Source organism: Sorex fumeus, unplaced genomic scaffold (assembly GCF_029834395.1).
Source record: "Sorex fumeus unplaced genomic scaffold, SorFum_2.1 ptg000047l, whole genome shotgun sequence".
NCBI lineage: Eukaryota > Metazoa > Chordata > Mammalia > Eulipotyphla > Soricidae > Sorex > Sorex fumeus.
Window position 1 is genome coordinate 16,436,884 of NW_026606104.1, and position 21,847 is coordinate 16,458,730.

Consider the following 21,847-nt stretch of genomic DNA (forward strand, 5'->3'; position numbering starts at 1 on the left):
AACTTCTCCCCACCCTTGAATCTATAATATCAACAAGCACCAAAGTTACCAAACTCACTTGCAGAAACAGCCCTGGATGGCTCTTCATCAAGATTGGTCACCTGACAGTCAAGATCCTTAACTGTTTCTAAATTCAGCCTTGTGTCCATCAAAAAAAGAGCAGTAACATGGTCTTTGTTTGCTAAGGGCATACCCTGTCACGACTGCCAAGCATGCTACCTGCATTATCTTACTTATCCTTACTAGAGCCCTCTAAGGGCCATTATTATTGGGGCTATTATTATTATTCCAATTTTTTTCTTTGCGAGTCACACCCGGCGATGCTCAGGGGTTACTACTGGCTCTGCACTCAGGAATTACTCCTGGAAGTGTTCGGGGGACCATATGGGATGCTGGGAATCGAGCCCGGGTCGACCACGTGCAAGGCAAAAGCCCTACCTGCTATACTATTGCTCCAGCCCCTATTATTCCAACTTTGCAGAAGAAACCCAAGGCTCCCAGAGGATGACACTAGACTAATGCAACATTTTAGGTAGTAAATTAACAAAATTAGAATTCAAATCCAATTTGATCCCACCTCAGCATACTAAATTAACCACTGTACTGAAATGCAAGAAAGAAAAGAAGCATGGTAGAGTCTGGGGAGAGGCTCAGTGTGGGGGAGTGCATGCTTCATAGGCAGGAGCCTTGGGTTTTATCCAAACCTAGAGTGGCCCCCAAGCTCTGCATGGTGTGTGTGTGTGTGCGTGTGTATATCTATGTGTGTCTGTGTGTGTGCATGTGTCTGTGTCTGTATCTTCATGTGTCTGTGTATGTGTTGTGTCTGTGTGCACACACGCCCTAAAAAAAGAATCTTGATGGGGAGCTGGAGAGATAGCACAGTGGGTAGGGCATTTGCCTTGCATGCGGCTGACCCAGGTTCAGTTCCCAGCATCCCATATGGTCCCCTGAGCACAGCCAGGAGTAACTCCTGAGTGCAGAGCCAGGAGTAACCCCTGTGCACTGCCAGGTGTGACCCAAAAAGCAAAAAAAAAAAAAATCTTGAAAAATTATTTTTAAGCAGTATGTTTGCAAATGATTGTGGTGATTTTTTAATGCTTGTTTTGTAAATCAGAGAAAAATCTGGGAGCTGTTAATTTGAAGCTTTGATACATGCTATTAGTGTCTAAAGATGGTACAATTCACACCTATAATGTAAAAGCAGTTTGATCTCAAATACTCCACTTAAATTATATTTTGTCAATTTTTGAGTGGTGTTGGTAAGGAAAGAAAGATTAAAGTGCAGTAGAGAGGGCTTTCAACTACAGGTTTAAATATTCAGCCTGAAAACCCTGCCACTGTGCTCTTCTATCTCTTAGTCTAGAGATGACAATGACAGAGAAAGGGAGCAGTAATAATCACATTTCCTACACTTCTCTGACACTGAGGTCACAGCAGAGAGCAAGTGGGTAACCAGTTCTGAACTCTCTGCTTATTCTCATGGCATGTTAGAGGGGAGGGAGAGGGGGAGGCTTCCATTGTTTGCTTCTCTTTCGTTCCCTTGGATGAAAAGCCTAAATTCATAAACTAAATGAATTTTTTCTACCAGGTGGTTAAATAGGAAGGAGTGGGTTAGACAAAAGCCAACATATAATTCTTTTCTTCCTTTCTTTCCTTCTTGCTGTAGGTTTATGAAAAGCTGAAGGACCATATGCTCATCCCCGTGAGCAATTCTGAACTTGAAAAGGTGGATGGGCTGCTCACATGCAGCTCGATTTTAATTAACAAGAAAGTAGACTCCTGAGCTGCGGTCCCTCCATTGTAACTGGCGGGTCTGCACTTACTGGGTCAATAACTATCCACTCCTGTTGTTTTCGTTGACAATCTACTGTGCCACTGTGCTACTAACTGGTTTACAAGTTTCATTCTCTATTTAATTCCTTCCTTCTACACCTCCCCTTCCTCCCCTGGAGGTGGTACCTAAGCTGTGGGTGTGCTATAGGAATTCAGCAATGTAGATAATAGAAAGCTTAAACGAATTATTGAAATGTGATTAATAATAGTAAGGAAACACTGGTTTTCATGACTGTCTTAACAATGTGAAGATTCTTTAGTTGCCAGACTGTTCCAAAATGTCTTCTTGATCAGTCAGATAGACTAGGGCTTCTTTCTCTGTTTCATCATTGGTTCCTGGGAAACTTCTTGACCCATGATCGTCACTCATTCCCTCTTGTTTTCTTCTGAAGTCTGAAAAGTTTCTTCTGCTCCTTTTCTTTTGCCGTCTCTACTTCTATTGAGTCACCTTAATCTTGGGTAAAACCAGGGTCTTGCCTTGTGGACCCCTTCCCGTGTGAAGGGGTTCGTTATCAGTCCCCTGTGCCTCAAAGAAATATCTTCACCACCACCCTCACTCTTCCTCAGAGGGACAAATAGCCCCTCAGAAGAACCATGACTAAAATCAGAGCAGCATTTGAGTGGAGAGTTGACTACATAGAGGCACATCTTGATGAGTTTCATCCCGAGATCTAAATTTCAGAAGAGATAGGATACCACCTCTGGAATGGCAAGATAATTGTACCATGAACCAAGAAGCTTGAAGCTATCCCTGGGATACACCTTCTTAGACTTTGTCACATTTCAAGAGCTTTTGCTTCATTGCCGGTGAAGTTTATTCCTTCAATACCATTCCTATATAGAACTTTGAGAACATTCTGGGTTTTTTTTCTTCATCTCATTTCTATTCTTCTCTTATTCCCGCATTATGATTCACACTGTTTCCATCTTCTATCCGCTGCAGTTATCCTGGTCTAGCAAAGTTATTTATTTCAAAGGATACATTCCATGTCAAGAATGATTATTGATGGCCTAATATGAGTCAGATGGAGCGTGTTCAAGAAGTGATTGACTTGGGGCCTGAAACCAACTGCAGACAATGGGCAGTTCTGCTTTGAAATGTCCATGAATATTTACTGTGAAATTCAATGAAACCTGATTTTCCCTCTCCAGTCTTCACATTCCAAAACCCTTAAACCAACACAGGCCCCTTACAAAGAAGAATGATGCTGTGAAGGAAGTGATCATTGTTTTTGACTTGAACTAGAAAGAATCAGCTTTTTAACATGAAATGGTACTTTCCAAGGGATGATAACTGATCCAGACATGTTATCAAACTTTCTAGTCATCCCCACCTTTCCTGTGTTGCCTGCAGCTGGTTAAGATTGAGAGTTAAGGTGATTAAGAAATACTCCATCAAGACTAGCTCTGCAACCATGTGTGTTCTAATCAGGCATTCCTTGTTTGGGGACCAGGAGAATGTTACCTTCATTCATTTCAGCTCCCCCTTTAGCAGATGGAAGTGATAAATTACTGTGAATGCCAGGATATCTTTAACCACTATCTTTTTCGTTTATTTAATGATCTATGCCAGAAGTAAAAGAAATTCTTTTTCCCTTTTGCTTCACTTTAAAATTTATATGACATGCAACTATCTCATTATATGCATCCTGTGAATGAACATAAGGTCCAGGTCACTGTTATATTTCAAACTATCCCATTATTTCATCTTGACTGAAATAATATGTTTCTAGCAGAGAGAGAATTAATGCTACCCATATGACCAAGATAATAAAGAAAAATTGTCCTCAGCAGTTACTGCCTTTTGTGTTAAATCTAGCCCTATGCTAACAAAAACAAAAATTCTCCCTCTGTGAGTTTAATATCTCAAAAATAACCATGAGAAAATTAACACAACCAGCTAGTTTTGGCTTAATAGTAAGATTAACTGGCATATAATTCCCAAAACCTTTAGTTCTGTCATCCTAAATTAAAGAACCAGTATCTATTTTGCTTAGTTAATTGCAAGTAAATATATTTTTCTTTTGATCAATCTGTTCTACAGAAGAGTGGTATTATTGTTTTCGCTTTTTCCCTTCTTTCCTCTTTCCTTTTATCTCAAGAAATCAATAGAATCTGTGTGCCTCTTATGCAAGGCTCTTATTCTGCACTGCTCCATCACGTAAGACTAACTTCTTTCTACTTCCTGTCTGGAAGTAGAAAAGTCAGAAATATTTGCAGCCCTGTGGTATTACTACTTCCTCGATGTTCTCATCTGCATCATTTATCATGAAAGAGAAAGATAACACATAGATTCCCCTCTTGTCTATTAAAAGTTATAAGAGTAGCTAATCTAACAGAAAGTGCTTTGTGGTGTTATAAAAGACATTAGAAATTCTATTTAAATAAAAATTAAATAATAATTACTTGATCACAGATTCAATAGAATAAGGAAAGGCAATATAGAGAAAATACATTATATTACATTATTCTTCAATTATGATAAATTGCTATAGAAATCAGCAGACAGATCTGATTGTGTATTGTTTGTTCTTTTAAGTTACTGTGAAGAGATTACTGCAGTCATCTCTTTATCTCTAAGGGGGAAATAGTCTGTAGATGAGTAATGTGACTTACATAGAGTTGCATGTTAGTCTTTGTAATTACTTACTCTTCAACATTCTACAGAACTCAGACATGATTTCAACATGGTGTTAAAGTTGTGCATCTTGTTTTCCTGGCCATCTTCTTCCAGCCAGTGTGTGGTTGCCTATTCTGTGTGCCAAAACCAGAAATGCCTTTATGGCCCCTTTAGTCCAGAGAAGTTCTGCACTGATTTTAGTCTCATTCTTTCCTAATCCTACAAATATACCAATCACAATGGAATAAAGTGTGAATTGTATCAAATCAACAGTGTGTCTCTTTTCTGCAATGAAAACAACTGTGGTGAATGAAGTCAATATTTTTTTCCCATCCTATTAGCTGGGGGACCAGAAGTACAATCCCTGCCGATCAAATCCCATCAAAAACAGTAGATTGAATGATATTTACAAGACTGGAGAGATAAAGGAGTGCATGTTTTACATGCAAAAGGCCCCAGTTTGATTTCTGACACTGTATAGTTCTCTGAGGAGCATTATTCCAGTGTAGCTCACCAAGCACTACTATATATGGCCCCCAAACCAAAAAAAAAAGTGTAATAATTTTTAAATAAAATTTAAAATAAATTTATATGTAAATTTTTTTTTGGCTTTTTGGATCACACCCCGTGATGCACAGGGGTTACTCCTCATTTTACACTCAGGAATTACTCCTTGTGGTGCTCAGGGGACCATATGGGATGCTGAGGATCGAACCCAGGTCGGCTACGTGCAAGGTAAATGCCCAACCCACTATACTATCGCTGCAGTTCCTGTAAATTTTTTATAAATTTAGAAAGTCACATTTAAAGAAAATAAAATTTAAAATAATTTTAAATAAAACAGAACCGTAGAAATGATAAAAGCAAAAGTAAACTGTCATTCAAAATTTCATCTTCTAGGGGCTGGAGAGATAGCACAGCGGGTAGGGCATTTGCCTTGCACGTGGCCGACCCAGGTTCGATTCCCAGCATCCCATATGGTCCCCTGAGCACCACCAGGAATAACTCCTGTGCATCACCAGGTGTGACCCAAAAAGCAAAAAAAAAAATTTCATTTTCTAGATTGCCACTACTAATATTTTGAAGAATATGCACGCATCTACAAGTAGATACAGACTTAAAGATGGAATAATTTTATATATTCATGCTGTTCCATAACCTGTTTCCTCCACTTCACAATATATTGTGGGCATCTCTCCATATTAATAAACACAGATCCACATCATCAATTTTAACAGCCCTGACTATTTCATAATGCAGTGTTGAAGCGGATCTTTCTAATTTATATGAAGTGTTATATCACAGATGTTCATAGTGCTATTTTCTAGGGGCTCTCTAAGCTATCAAAAATGTAGTTCATAAAGTTTCACTTTAAACCCTGATTTTTTTCCATCTGTCTGATTTTTTTCCATCTTTTTATTGTAACCAAAGGATATGTGCAAATATTCACCAGAGACCCAGACAAGTACAGAAATTTCTGGAGGGATTATTGATTGAATTATACCATCTCATCTGGTGCTTCAAATAGTTAAGTTGGAATAAATATGGGTCAGGAAGCTAGATGTAGCCTGAAGGTCCACTCTGGCCCCATTAAGGAATAGAAACCCAGGACTGGAGCAATAGCACAACGGATAGGGTATTTGCCGTGCACACGGCCAACCCGGGTTTGATCCCCAGCATCCCATATGGTTCCCTGAACACTGCCAGGAGTGGTGGTAGGTGTGATGTGGTAACATTGTACCACCAAAATATATAATATTTATAATCTTGTAAACCAGTGTTACCCCAACCAGTAATAAGTAGTTTCTTTTTTAGGCCCTCCTGTTCATCATTGATTTGCTCGAGCGGGCCCAGTAATGTCTCCATTGGAGACTTTGTTGTTACTGTGTTTGGCATATCGAAATACATCACGGGTAGCTTGCCAGGCTCTGGCGTACGGGCGAGATACTCTCGGTAGCTTGCCGGGCTCTCTGAGAGGGGCGGAGGAATCGAACTCGGGTCGGCCATGTTGGCTGCGTGCAAGGCAAATGCCCTACCGCTGTGCTATCGCTCCGAAAAAATAAAATGAAAATTGGTATCATAATCAGACATTTTCTTTCATTCTTCCAATGAGAATGAAGGAAGATCAGAAGGAGAAAAAAAAGCCCCCCTCAAGGGGATTAAGATTCTGGACATAGGGGGTAAAGCAGTAGCAGAGCGGGTAGGGCATTGTCTTGCATGCAGCCAACCAGGGTTCGACTCCCAGTATCCCATATGGTCCCCTGAGCACACCAGGAGTAATTCCTGAGTGCAAATCCAGGAGTAACCCCTATGCATTGCCGGGTGTAACCCAAAAAAGCAAGAACAAAAAAAAAAAAAAAAGGATTCTGGACATAGGAATTTGGCTGAATGAAGACAGTAGTTTTAGACAAGTGAGCGCACGTGTTTTAGTGCCCACACTCTCTGCCAGACTCCAAGGTGTGGCTCCTGTCTTTCTCATGCTGACAGCCTAGAAGGGGCAGGGAAGGAAGCCACACTAATACACCAGTGATTATGACACAACATAAGAAGATAAGACCCACAGAGGAACAAAGCGCTTCCTGAGTCAACACAACTCCATGAGGCTTTCTGGTTTGATCTGGACTTGGCAGGATGGTTCTGGCTTCAATAGGTCAAGACTGGAGTGCAGATTCTGGAGGCTGAGGGAACAGCATGAGCAAAGGCCTGGGGCTGGGAGGCCTAGCAGCATGCCATGTAACTTCCGAGCCCTGGGAGTTCAAGGACGACAGTCTCTATTTTCCTGGAATTTACGTCCAAGTAGGAGAAACACACTTAAACAAGTGTGATGAACAGTTAGGAAAAGGCAGTGAGGTGTTCAGAGCGGATGGAGGGGGCGAACAAGACTATTTTGTCTAAAACATGAGATAAGGGACTGGAGCAATAGCACAGCCAGTACGGTATTTGCCTTGTATGCAGCCGACCCGGGTTCAATTCCTAGCATCCCATATGGTCCCCTGAGCACTGCCAGGGGTAATTCCTGAGCGCAGAGCCAGGAGTAACCCCTGTGCATTGCCGGGTGTGACCCAAAAATCAAAAAAAAAAAAAGTATAAGGCCATTTAATCAGCTTAATCAGTGGCTGAATAGCAGTACTCCTACATTATTTAAAATAAATAAATCAATAAATAAATAAAAAGTATAAGGGCATGGTGGGGCAATGTAGATGGGAGCATCAGGGGTTCTACTAAGGTAGAGTATCTTGGACTGAAGTTGGCAGCCAGCAAGAACCCCTGAAAACTTTTGGAGCATGATACAACAGCTTTACAGAGGATGAATCAGAACTGAGACTGATGTCTCTAAGTTTAATTTCTGCCAGTGTAATTCAGCATTTAATTTTCTCACCACTCAACTGGAGCTTGAAAGCGGGACAATTACCTTCCTTGATATTTGGAGAAAATTAAAAACAGATGAATAGCACCTTCCTCTCACAACTCTAAAGGAACATTTTTCAATGCAAATGAGATCAAAGGACTGAAGTTTTCTTTGGAAGAAAGGTGTAATGTAAGTATCATTATCATCATCATTATCCTCATTAACTCCTATCACAGCAAGTCTGATCCATCAAAATGTCATCTTCTATTTGAAATATCCATCAGTGCCTCCAGAAATAGCCCAGGATTGGAACATAAAGTAACAAAATAGAAAACTAACACCCAAGAGTGGCCGAGATTAGTACCAGGAGGTTTGCTCCATGGCTTGGAGGCCAGCTACACATGCTAGGGGAAAAGGGAGCTTAGATAGAGAAGGGAGCACCAAATAAAGGGTGTTGGGAGGATCCTCCCAGGATGTGAGAAGCATGCTGAAAGTAGACTGTAGACCAAACATGACTGCCACTCAATGCCTCTTTTGCAAACCACAATACCCAAAGGAGAGAGAGAACAAAAGAGAATGCCCTGCCCAGAGGCAGGGTGGGATGGGGAGGATGGGGGTGGGAGGGATACTGGGACTCGTGGTGGTGGGAAATGGGCACTGGTGGAGGGATGGGTATTTGATCATTGTATAATTGAAACCCAAGCACAAAAGTGTGTGAGTCTACAACTGTACCTCATGGTGTTTCACTAATAAAAATTTTTAAAAAATAGCCCAGGATTTCATCATTAATGCTTCTAAGCTGGCCTGACAGTTTCCTTGGTGAATTCAAGGCTTCCTTGGTAGCTAGCATGGCTTCTCTGCATGCACTTGCATCAGGAAACTATTGGCAAATCAGAATACTCCCCCTCTCCCTTCCCCCTCCAAAGACTCCCCTCCAACTCAGTGAAAGCTGGACTGCATATAGCACAAGATAAGGGTTATCAGGCCTTTAGTGAACGTGCCTGTGCCAAAAATGTTACTGTCACTATAAATAAATGAAAATTTCAAGCCAGTATGCTAGTGAACCACACAGTAAAATATAGCCTGGGCTGACTTGTGACATGAATATCTAAAAGTGATGATGGGTCTCTTGGTCTTAGGAAGCCCTGTCTGTTTATAAAAAGAAAGTTTAGTCATTTGGCTATGAGTACAAAGAGTGCTGCTTAGGTGAATTAACAGGCTTAAATTTGTAGTTTGCTTTTTCCTACACTTAAATATTTTTTTAATGTTCTTTTTTCTGGGGTGGAGTAAGGGAATATTCCAGGGTGCTTGAGACTTCCTCGTGGTTCTGTGCTTAGGGATCACCCCTATGTTTGGGGGGCATATATAATGCTAGGGATTAAATGGGGTTGGCCACATGCTAGGTCAGCCCCTTCGCTCCTGTTCTCTCTCTTCAGCTCTCTATTTTTGTTTAAATCCCTGCTCTTGAAGAAGGAAACTTACCAATTATATAGGACTTTGAAATAGCACTCAGAGAATAGCTGCTTAAAATGGCTACATGGTCGAATCTCCTAAAATCTCACCAGTGTATACAGATGGCATAGCACCTTGATAGAAGAAAGTTCAGAAACCAAACAAGTTTGATCCAGGAAACAGCAATGCTATGTAAAAAAGATCAGCTCTTCTACTTCTAGAAAGAGCTTTAGAGTAAACAGATCCAACAAAAGTCTAAAATTCCCAGGCAGGATATGTACAGAGTCTCTTTTGTTTGAGAATCTCTTTTGTTTGAGAATCAAAGTACCCAACAGTTAATACTAGGATAGCAAACTGGAGTCTGCTGGTTTTCTAGGTGTCATAATAACTAATGGAGAAGGAAGGGACACTGTTCCTAAATCAAGAGAGTAAGCAGACAGGGACTCAAATTTGTCCCCATTCGAATCAAATGAGGAAATATTAATGTGTCAGGGAGTAGGTGTTAAGGGTACAAACAAGGAATGGTGAGATGCATGGAAACCAACTATTAGTAGTAGTAGCACTCCCAGGCTAGCGGGCCAGGGACAGAAAATATTTCCCCTGGATCTGGGATGAATAAAAGAGGGAACCCAGTTCAATCCAGAGACCAGCCTCCAGAGCAGAGGGCCATTCCCTCAGCCTCTCTCTCTCTCTCTCTCTCTCTCTCTCTCTCTCTCTCTCTCTCTCTCTCTCTCTCTCTCACCTTTTGGGTCACACCCGGTGATGCTCAGGGGTTACTCCTGGCTCTGCATTCAGGAATTACCCCTGGCGGTGTTCGGGGAACCATTTGGGATGCTGGGGACCAAACCCAGGTCGGCTGGGTGCAAGGCAAATGCCCTACCCATTGTGCTATTGCTCTGATCCAGCCTTTATCTTCTTATGCTGTCATCTGAAAGTGCTCCCCATTTTCTGAATGACCAGCCTTATAGATAACTCAACCTCTTGGGGGTACAGAGCTGGAGAACAAGGGCAGAGAATGGGTCTTCTGTCTCAAGTAGGGGATAGTCAGCACAATGTTACTTTGTAGAAATCCCTGAACCCACGAGAGTGGCTGCTTGCACCTCTGTCTCTCAAGGTGGCGTGTAAATTCCCTTTCGTGGCAAATTCCCCAGAGATGTGCTAGTTTTGTCCCTGGTGCTCCCTCTCTCAATATCAAAAAGTGATTGGAGCAGAACCAGCAGCAGAGCATGAGCCTGCACTGCCCAAGGGTTTGAGAATGTCACATTCCAGACCCATGAGACCTGGACCTCTTAGCAAACACTATGTTAATGCTAAAATTAGAGCTGTCTCAGGCAGTAGTGTTCAAAAACACCTAGTTGCCTTTTTAACAGCATGCCCCAACCTGCTGGTGACATAAAGTTATTTAGGGCTCCAAGGTAGCTATTTTCTCTATGTCCCCTTTTGTTTGTACATACACCCACTTTGCTAGATACAAGCTGTTTGGGTTATGTTGTTCCTGGGAATAATATTCAGTTCCAGTTAAAATGATGTAAGTTCCTCATTCACTGGAGATTTGGGTGACTATCAAGAATTATATCCAAGGGGGGTAGGGGTGGATAGAGTATTTTAACTGGTGAAATCTAACATAGATCATTTTGAATTATTGATGTAAGTCCACAAATATAACTTTCTGTTCTAGACTTCCTGCCCCAACCTGAAACACCCCCATCCCCATTAGGCATTTGCACTGCTTGGGCTCAGTTGACTCTTCTTTTCCCTCTGTTCCTGTTTCCCTCTGCTTCCACTCCAGTCTGCAAATAGAAGAACATCAACCTATCCAGTGCTATCCAGATACAGCACTAGAGGTTCCACTTCAGCATGGCAGCTTGATGTCTTCTGTGGACTTACTTTCCAGAAAAGCTAATGTAAACTTATTTTGGTTTTTGTTTTATTTTTGGGCCACACCCAGTGATTCTCAAGAGTACTCCTAGCTTTGCATTCAGGAATTACTCCTGGTGGTGTTCAAGAGACCATATGGATTGCTGGGGAGTGAACCCAGCCAGGTTGGCCACATGCAAAGCAAGCACCCTACCCACTTTACTATCTCTCCAACCCCTAATGTAAACATTTTTTAAAAGAAATATTTAAAGTTTCTGGAAATAGGGATTCAGAAAAGGGAAGGTGCTTGCCTTGCACAAGGCCCACCCAGGTTCGATCTCCAGCTCCCAAATATGATCCCCTGAGCCCCACCAGAAGTAATCCTGAACACAGAGCTAGGAATAAGCCCTGAGCACAGCTAGGAATAAGCCCAGAACCAAAAAACACATACATACATACATACATACAATAAAGTGTCTGGAAATGGTCGGGAGTAAAGACAAGAAGTGAAGAAACATTTATTCAAGAGAATGTCACCAAGATTAGTGCGTCTCTGGCAATTGATCCCACACCCAAGCCTGCTCAATGAGCAGAGCTAAACTCCATGGGGAGACTGATAAACACGAAATTTTCTTGTCACACAGCCCAAGGAAGTGTTGAGCATTGCTCATCCTAGCCCCAGCTACCTGTTACTAAGACTGATTCTCTTGCAAGCATGGTTGAAGGAAGGAAGATTCCCCAAATGCCTTCAGCCTGCTCAGGAAACCAGTTGTTGCCTTGAGCACTGCTTGAAGAAAGTCTGCAACAAAGCTTGCCCCAACACCTGGGCAGGATGGCAGGACTCCTTTTAAGCATGAAATGTTACCATCAGCCGTATTGTAAATTACTGTGCCTAAAATTAAAATGTGTTTAAAAAGACCCAAGGCTGTCTGGCACTCAACGACAAAACAAAGACACCTCTCAAAGTGCTCCATTGCCCCCAGTTCAGAGCCAGGCAGAGTTTTGCCAAGAGGGATGGATATACAATGAAAAGCTCCAAATTCCTCAGGTGAGAAGTTACCTCTCTCTCGCAAAACTGTGAAGAAATTGAAACCTTAGGGTGCTTTCTAAAAGCAGTGCAAGTTATACTGAAAAGCATTGGGACTGAGTGGGTAGGTTCTTTGGGCACTAAAGGGTCTAGCTGTAACTGTCTCTATTAGAAAGAAAGAAGTAAAACTGGCTCTAGTTGCAGATGATTTTATCTTGTATATAATTTTTTTTAAAAATCTCAGGAATCCACTTTAAAAAAATTAGAACAAATGAGTCTGGGACATAAAATCAATATAAAAAATCAATTGTGCTGCCATATATTTGCAACAAATAATCCCAAAATGAAAGTCAGAAAACAATTTCATTTATAATAGTATCTAAAAGAGTGAACTTGTGTTCGTTTATTAGACATAATATGGCTTTCCTTTTCCAGCTCTTTAATTTCTTTCAGCAGTGCTGAGTTTTAGAAATTAGTTTCTAATTAATATATATGCCTCTTGGAGAGCCCGGCAAGCTACTAAGAGTATCCCACCCATACAGCAGAGCCTGGCAAGCTACCTGTGGCATATTCATATGCCAAGAACAGTAATAGTAACAAGTCTCATTCCCCTGACCCTGAAAGAGCCTCCAATATGGCAGCATTGGGAAGGACAAGTAAGCAGAGGCTGCTAAAATCTCAGAGCTGGGATATATGGAGGCATTACTGGTGCCTGCTCGAGTAAATCAGTGAACAATGGGATGACAGTGATACAGTGATACAGTGATAGTTTCTAATTTCTAAAACTAATTTCTAGGTTTTGCTTTTCATATACCAGGTTCGTTTCTAAGAAGTAAAACTGTCTCCTGAGCACTGCCAGGAGTGATTCCTAGGAGTTAGCCCTGAGCACAGTTGGTTATAGCCCAAGAACCTTAAAAACAAACAAACAAACAAACAAACAAACTCTCACATGAGAAACTACTTCACATTTATTGAAATAGCTATAATCAAAATGAGGTAACAAGCACTGGTTAGAATGTGGAAAAACCTGAGCCCTCATATGCTGTGGATGAGAACATTAAGTGTAGCTCTTTGGAAAACTGATAGTTCCTGAAACTATATGATAGCAGAAAACTGTGTAATAGTTCCTCAAACTTACACACTAACGTACCACATGACTTGTTAGTCCCACTCCTAGGTCCGTACTCAAGAGAAATGACAACCTCTGTCCTTATAAAACCATGCTTTACAGGGGGACGGAGTGATAGAACAGTGGATAAGGTGCTTATCTTGCACATGTCTGACCTGGGTTCAATCCCAAGAAAACCATGAAGTCCCCTGAGCCTGACAGGAGTGATCCCTGAGCACAGATCAAGGAATAAGCTGAGCACTGTCAGATGTGGCCCATTTGAAAACAAAACCAAACCTGTTTTCTAGGACCAAAGAGCTAGCTCAGTTGGGCTAGGCAATTTCTTTGCACGTAGGAGTCGCAGGTTCAGTCTCTGATACCACACAATCCACCAGCAGGAAGTGACCCCCAAATACAAAGCCAGGCGTAAACCCTGATTACTGGTTATAACCCCACCCACCCCTCAAAGGGGTCAGGTATGAAGCTCAGCAGTGTGTGTTTGAGGCCCTGTGTTTGAGGCCTGGCTAAAAAGCAAATAAACAAGCATACTGTATATTAACCCTGTTCAAAATGACCAAAGCAACCAATTGGACACCAATGATAAACTGATGAATCACGATCATGATCATCCTGTTGTTCGTTGATTACCTCGAGCAGGCACCAGTAACGTCTCCTTCGTCCTAGCCCTGAGATTTTAAAAAGTGCCATATTCAGGGCTCTTTCAGGGTTAGGAGAATGAGACCCATCTTTGTTGCTGGTATTTGGCATATTGAGTATGCCACACAAAGTTTGCCAGACTCTGCCATGCAGGCAGGATACTTTCGGTAGCCTGCCAAGTTCTCCAAAGTAAGAACGAGATAATAAGAATTGTGCGGCCACAAATGCATCCGCACACTTCTGGGAGCTGGGTTTTATAGTCTCTGGGTCTTGGCCGTTGATGGGACCACCTGGCACCGGGGGCAGCTGGTGGGTGTGAAGTCTACCTACTAGAAGATGGGGGATCTGGGTGGAGGAGGCCCAGTCCCGATCTGAGAAGGCTTGGAGTCTCAGCCCCGGGACCCACATGCCTGGGTTCCTCTGCTGGTTCTTCATGCATGAGGTTTGTCTGGAAGTGTGGAGAGTGGTCTCAGCATGGCTGTGGCTGGTTCCAAAGGTCTTCAGATGCTGGGGCTCTGCTCAGCGCCAGGAGGGAAACCCAACCCACCACCCTCCAAGGGGCCCTGGTGTGGACAGCCAGGTGTGGTGACAGGAGACTCTGCGCTGTTCTCTTCCGGGAGAACTGATAAATAAAATGTCTTATATTCATCCATTCAATGAATACTATTCACTGAGTAAGGAATGAGCATTATTCATTCTTCTAAAAAGGATAAATTACTACTACATGCTATAACATGGGCTGGAGCGATAGCACAGCAGGTAGGGCGTTTTCCTTGCATGTGGCCAACCCAGGTTCGATTCCTCCGCCCCTCTCGGAGAGCCCTGCAAGCTACTGAGAGTATCCTGCCTGCACGGCAGAGTCTGTCAAGCTCCCCATGGCGTATTTGATATGCCAAAAACAGTAACAAGTCTCACAATGGAGACGTTACTGGTACCCACTCGAGCAAATCGATGAACAACAGGAGAACAGCTCTACAGGGCAGTGCTATAACATGGGTGGATTTTTAAAACTTTCTAAGTAAAAGAAACCTATCGTAGAATACATAGTACATGATTCTACTTTGAAATGTCTATAATAGGAGAATCTTTAGATGTAAAGTAGGCAGACAGTTGTAGCTGTAAGTCGAAAAAGTGGAACAAGTGAGAAAATAAGAGTAAAAACTAATGATAGGGATTTCTTGTTGATGAAATGAAGCATTCTCAAATCCATTGGAGAGATGATTGCAAATTTCTGTGAATATCTTTAAAAACACTGAACTTGCATTAAAACACTTTAAAAGGATGAGTTTTTTTAAATATGTGAATTATATCTCAATAAAGCTATTTTAATGATAGCAATAATACTCCTTGACCTCTTCATGTCTCAAAGAATGATTGGAAACATCGACTGAGAGAATATATGTAGAAATGCTTGGTAGTCTGTGCAGAGCTATACAAATGTTATGTTCTTGAATGGGATTCATCAGCTTTTCAGCGGCACCTGTCAGTAAAAATCTGATACTCTGCTTCTGCAAAAACTACCTTAGCCCTACTTAGAATTCCTTTAGCAGTTGAATTACACTGATAGAGTCTAACCCTTGAAACAGTGCTGCATAGTAATTTCATAGGAAATGCTTCTCACCATGATTGCCTTTTTAAAGGAGTAAATAGCACTTTTTCATGCTTTTCTAGAACTCAAGTGTGAATAATCACTATACACACTGAGCTCCTCATTATGTCCATTTTGGACATGCCACATTGCCTGAACAATACTTTGCTAATTTATCATTGGTCCTTGTAACTTCTCCAATTTTGTCATTACCTTTGAGCCATTGTTATACTCTTCAAGCTGGGGAACTTGAGTAACTTGAACTTGTTTGACTAAGCAAAAATAGATGAGAAGGAAATGTGCTTAGTGCTAAAGTATAGACTAACATGAAAGAAGTTGGTGCTTAGCCAAATGAACCTGTGACTACAGCACTAAAGCAGCTTTTTTATTTGCATGAGGGAATCAAACCCAAAGAAGCCCAGCATGCACTCTACCATCACATCCCTAGCACCAAAATGGTTTTTTATACCCAAAAAAAGGTGCATGGAGTGAGGGGGCAGGGGGAATCAAGGTACCCTTTTTGTTGGCATTTTCTTTCGTTTCTTTTTTTTTTTCCCCATTTTGGTGACACACCAGATGAGGCACAGGGGTTACTCCTGGCTCTGCACTCAGAAATTACCCCTGGCGGTGCTCAGGAAACCATATGGGATTCTGGGAATCAAACCTGGGTTGGCCGTGTGCAAGGCAAATGCCCTAACCACTGTGCTATTGCTCCAGTCCTGGCATTTTTTTTTTATTGACCTGTGCTATCTCTTTTTGCTGTTGTTTTGTTTTGAAACTATTTCAAGATCAGTGCTTAGCCTCAGGTGTGTGGGGCAGGGGGGAGGATAGTGGGTAGGGGAGAGTTCGAAGAGGTGATATCATTTCTGATTGGGGGGATGGTGGGGATATCACTTTTGGTGGTGTCAGGCAGGGGATCACCTGGTGCTGGAGATGGAACCAGGAACTTGAGAACACAAAGCATGTATTTCAGCCCTTTGAGCTGTTTTCCTAGCCCATAAATGTCACTTCTTTTGTTTGTTTGTTTGTTTGGGGTCACACTCAGTGGTACTCAGAGTCTACTCCCAGCTCTGCGCCTGGGGATCACTCCCAACATTGACAGGGGGTCATGCAGGGCTGAGGAGCGAGCCCGACACTCCCACGTGAGAAGCGTTCACTCGCCCCTTGAGCTTTCTCTCCAACCCAGGACTTCTTGCTCTTCCATACATGTGTATAACTTTGGACTTCAGTCCAATTCCTATTTGACTTGCAAGCAACTGATATTGACTTGATCTCTGTCTTTTCATTTTGAAAGTAGTATTTGATAATCAAAGCCTTTTTTAAAAAAAAAAAAAATTTAGCTCAGTGCATCTGGGCATGGGAGCCCTTAAACCTCACAAGTGGCCTTAAAAGCAGGTAACAGATTTGACAAAGACACACAGCTAGTATATTTGGCACTGAGGTTCAAACCTAATTCTGATTGGACAGCATGGGTATCCCTAGGCATTTTTCTATGCGAAACGTTGAAACAGGGGTATTAAGAAACTTTCAGAACTTTTACATCAAGACATCTTCAGAATGTATAAGGTTTCCTACCTCTGCTTTCTCATAGTAGTGCGGATCTGGGAGTATGTGTTGCATATTTTTCCCCAGTCATCTCATGGTTGAAATCCTAAAACAGGAAAATTCAGACATCCTGGATTGTGGAGCAGCTTCTGCAGAAAAATCGTGGGGTAACAGCGCCCTCCCGTGGTCATCTTCATTTTCTCGCGCAGCCTTTAAGCAAGAACAGAAAACAGCTGCAATTTAGCAGGTGGTTCTTTTGGGTGTTAGGATCCCTAGGTAAACTGAGTGTTCCTAAGACCTGGCTGTGGACCTAGTCTAGGAAGATTTCTAGTCTGTTCCAATACAGCTTAAACCAGAAATGGGGTCCAAGTTTACCAGAAGCATTGAAGATCCATAGACATTGGAATCTGTTCATTTCTGACAGCTTCTGACCATGAAATCCCCAAGAGCGAGACAGCATTTCTGTCCATGAAACACTGTATCTCAAGGAAAGAATTTGTTCCCTTCCTTTAAGAAAAGAGGATCCAATCCTGGTTATATAGATATGACTACTTTTTTTTTCCTGTACTTAGACTCTTTTTTTATTCAGCCTTCCAGTCTGTTTCGACCCTCGACTGGTGAAGTCCCACTCACCAAAGGGATATCAAGTTGCTTAACTCAGTCTACAGATTTAAGTGTTAATCTCATCCACAAATACCCTTACAAGCACACCCAGAAGTCATGTTTAGCCAAGTATCTAGGCACTCTGTGGCCCATTCAACTTGGCATGCAAGATTAACCATCTCAGTTGGCCACAGCACCTGTTACTTGTTTACTTTTGTTTTGTTGCCTGGGATTGAACCCAGAGTCTCTTGCATGTGAAGCTCACATTCACCCTCTCCAGCACATGTGTTTGTTTGTGCCCAGACCTCTTTCACCCAAGCCAGTAGGATCTGAGGGCACAGCAGCCTTTCCTAGCATCATACCCCTGGTATCTAAAACACTAACTAGGCAGGGTGTTTCAAAAGTGCAAAAAAGCCAAGTGAACAAGTTTAGACCTAGTGTAATATATTTGTTCACTTGTCTCTCTGTATATATATGCACAAGTATATATACATATGGGCTGGAGCGATAGCACAGCGGGTAGGGCGTTCGCCTTACAAGCGGCCAACATGGCCGACCCGAGTTCGATTCCTCCGCCCCTCTCGGAGAGCCCGGCAAGCTACCGAGAGTATTCGATATGCCAGACACAGTAACAACAAAGTCTCCAATGGAGATGTTACTGGGCCCGCTCGAGCAAATCGAGCATGTAAATTCCAATATACTTGTCCCATTATATATCTGGATACCTCACTTGTTCAACACACACTTGTCTATATAGAGAGATATAGCACAGCGGGTAAGGCATTTGCCTTGCACAAGGCCAACATGGCCGACCCAGGTTCGCTTCCTCCACCCTTCTCGGAGAGCCCAGCAAGCTACCGAGACTATCTCACCCGCACAGCAAAGGCTGGCAAGTTCCCTGTTACGTATTTGATATGACAAAAACAGTAACAATAAGTCTCACAATTTGTTGTGAGACGTTACTGGTGCCCACTCGAGCAAATCGATGAACAACAGGAGGACAGTGCTACAGTACTACAGTGCTATTTAGATATATCTGTAGAGATATAGAGAGATATGTATTTTATATAGATATATCACTTGTATCACTTGTCATCCCGTTGTTCATCGATTTGCTCAAGCAGGCGCCAGTGGCATCTCCATTATTCCCTGTCCTGTGCTAGCATAGCCCAATGGCATATTGGGGGCTCTTTCAGGGTCAGGGGAATGAGACCCGTTATTGTTACTGTTTTTGGCATATCAAATATGTTGCGGAGAGTTTGCCAGGTTCTGCCATGTGGGCGGGATACTCTTGGTAGCTTGCTGAGTTCTCCAAGAGGGAGAAACTGCATGGCTCTCTTCCAGGAACTTTTTTTTTATATTCTCTGCATCCAGAGACTATGTAGGTATATATAGATATCACACTGTCCTTCCGTTGCTCATCGATTTGCTGTAGCCGGCCCAGTACCATCTCCATTGTGAGACTTGTTGTTACTGTGTTTGGCATATAGAATACATCACAGGTAGCTTGCCAGGCTTTGCTGTGCGGGCGAGATACTCTCAGTAGCTTGCAGGGCTCTCCGAGAGGGGCGGAGGAATAGAACCCAGCTCGGCTGGGCGGCAGTGCACAAGGCAAACGCCCTACTGCTGTGCTATTGCTCCAGCCCATATATAGATATATAGGTATATAAATCGATATATAAATATATACCTTTATATAGATATATCTATACAGATATAGATATATATGTCTCTATAAATAGATCTCTGTATCTAGATAGATCTATATATACATATCTATATATACATATATAGATATATATACACACATATATATTTCTTGTTCCAGTACACACGCAGATTCTCTGCAGGCCTCCTGAGTTGAGGGATTGGCAGCTCATCACATCCCCAGTGCCAGTATAGTACTTGACACCGCACAGTTGCTCAGTAAATATTTCATGACCCAGGAGTGAGCAGCCTTCCTTCTCCCTAAGCTTGAGGCTGGCTTTGTGTTTCCCTCAGAACTCATCAAATATCACTTACCTCTGGTCTATTTCGAAGGCAGAGTTTTGCAAATTGGAGCCTTTGGCATTCTCTTCAGATTTGAGAAGTCTTTGTTGAGTCCCTGTCTGTCTGTTATCGGCACAATTGTTCAGAGTCTGTGAAACCCCCACAGACCACTCCAGGAGGGCAGAGAAAGCTGTCGCATGAATGCCGCCTCAGAGAGCCTATGACAGCTCCTGGAGCTCTTCCAGAAAACAATGAAAATTCTGATTAAATGGAGACAGTCACCCCAGCCAGCCTGCTGGGCTAACAGGAGACACACCGCAATGCTGCGTGACAGGTTTCCAGAGTCATTCTGCAGAGTGAGGAGACACAGTTCAAGTTCATATGACTTACTGGAAGTGTCTGCTGTTCAGGAAACATATGAAAGAGAAACAAACCTTTTCATATTTAGTGTTGTTTTGTTTGGGGGCCACGCTCAGTGGTGCTCAGGGCCTACTTTTGGCTGTGCACTGTGGGGTCACTGCTGATGGGCATGGAGGACCATACACTGAGGATTGAACCTGGCTCAGTTGCATGCAAGGCAAGCACTTTACCGGCCATACTATTCCCGGGTCAGCTGCCTGCAAGGCAACCATCTTAACAGCCATACTATCCCCAGAAATCCACTTTCCAGTTTCTGCAAACCAGTTTTACTTGGGAGGAACAGTGAGAGCAGCCCCCACCCAGAGAGCCACAGAGGGGGTCCTCTGCTTGGGGGGGGGGGGGGATTATTCTTAATGGTGTTTGAGAGAGCATGCAGTGCCTGGGCAGCCCCTCACAACTATATGCTTTAGCCCTTTGAGTCATTTCCTCGCCTCCCCCACCCCCAAACTATCAGGATCTTTTAAAAGCAGGGAGAAAATGTCTGGAATAGGTCAGGCCCATAGAGTAGCACCTTTTTGAGGAAATTTAGGATTGAGGCTTGAGGGTCCATAAGAAGGCACTGCAGCACCCGGGGGACTATGAGAAAACTCTACAGAAATGGGTCTGCCAGCCCCAGCCATTCTCTCCTTCTTCCTTCTAGTAATAAGCCCCTGACATGTTACCTGGCCAAGTATCACCTGGTCACACGGCTGGACACATTCCCCACCTTACTTAAGGTTAAATAAAGCAAAGTAGTAAATGCTGGTCAACTGACTATAAATGGAAGTGAAGTGAACCATTTACAAGTCTTATCCCTTGCTCTTGTTTTATAAGCTCCTATTTCAATTGTTTGTCCTCTTGTTGGAGCAGCATAGCCTGTTCCCCTTTGCCTCCACAGGGTCTGAGGGGCGCTACATCCCCTGGTCACATTGAATCTTTGCCGTGACAGGCCAACAATCATGGGGAGAGGGAACAAAAATCTTTTTATTTTGAATTCATGTTACATTTGATTTCCACTTCTCAAAATATTGAAAATAGATAGGCCATGTGATACAGTAATTCCAGTTCTGATATTTATCCAATGAATGCAAAAATATCAGCTCAATGAGGTCCCAAGTACAGCTGGTAACATGCTTGGCTTGCAATGCAGTCAACCTGGATTTGATCCCCAGCATCGCCTATGGTCCTCCAAAGCCCTGCCAGGAGTCACCCCTGAATAAAGCACCAGAATTAAACTCTGAGGACCTCCAGGTGTCACCCAGAAACCAAAACAATAACAAGAGCAAAAAAAGTAGTTCAAAAAGATATATGTACATACCTATATTGTTTGTAATACTATTTACAATAACCAAGATACGAAACAGCCCAAATGTCTAGTGATGGAGGAATGAATAAAGATGTGGCAAACACACACTTATATACCCACACATTGTAATTCTCATTAGACATTTAAAAAAGATGAAACTTTGCCTTTTGAAACCACATGCATGGAAGAGAGAATATTAAACTGAGGGAAAGAGAAAGACATATGGGTGATGTCTCTTATGGATGATCTCACTCACATATGAGAGATAAAACAACATAAAAAGGAATAGGAAAGGTGGACAGCAGGTTTGAGCCGGGGGTGGGGGCGGCAGGGACCTCATAAGAAGGGGGGCATTCTGGGCCATCCTTCGCGCCCGACCGAGGTCACCAGCTGCCCCCCACGAGCGGCTCTCCGGCACGGCCATGAATCCAGAGCACAGAAACCAATCTCTTAACTATCTAACTTTTAATAGAAATACTTCCAGGGTTAATAAGTAAAATAGCAGAAATCCAAA

At 42.6% G+C, this 21,847-nt stretch overlaps 1 protein-coding gene across 1 annotated transcript in view; it reads left to right on the forward strand.

Moving 5' to 3' along the window:
- The window catches only part of DDAH1 (dimethylarginine dimethylaminohydrolase 1), a 171,548-nt gene extending 166,829 nt beyond the window's left edge, over window positions 1-4,719 (forward strand). The window contains exon 6 of the mRNA XM_056123107.1: window positions 1,667-4,719. Coding sequence (XP_055979082.1) covers window positions 1,667-1,783 — 117 coding nt within the window. The 3' untranslated portion in view covers window positions 1,784-4,719. The remainder of the gene's footprint in view (window positions 1-1,666) is intronic.
- The last annotated feature ends 17,128 nt before the right edge of the window (window positions 4,720-21,847 follow it).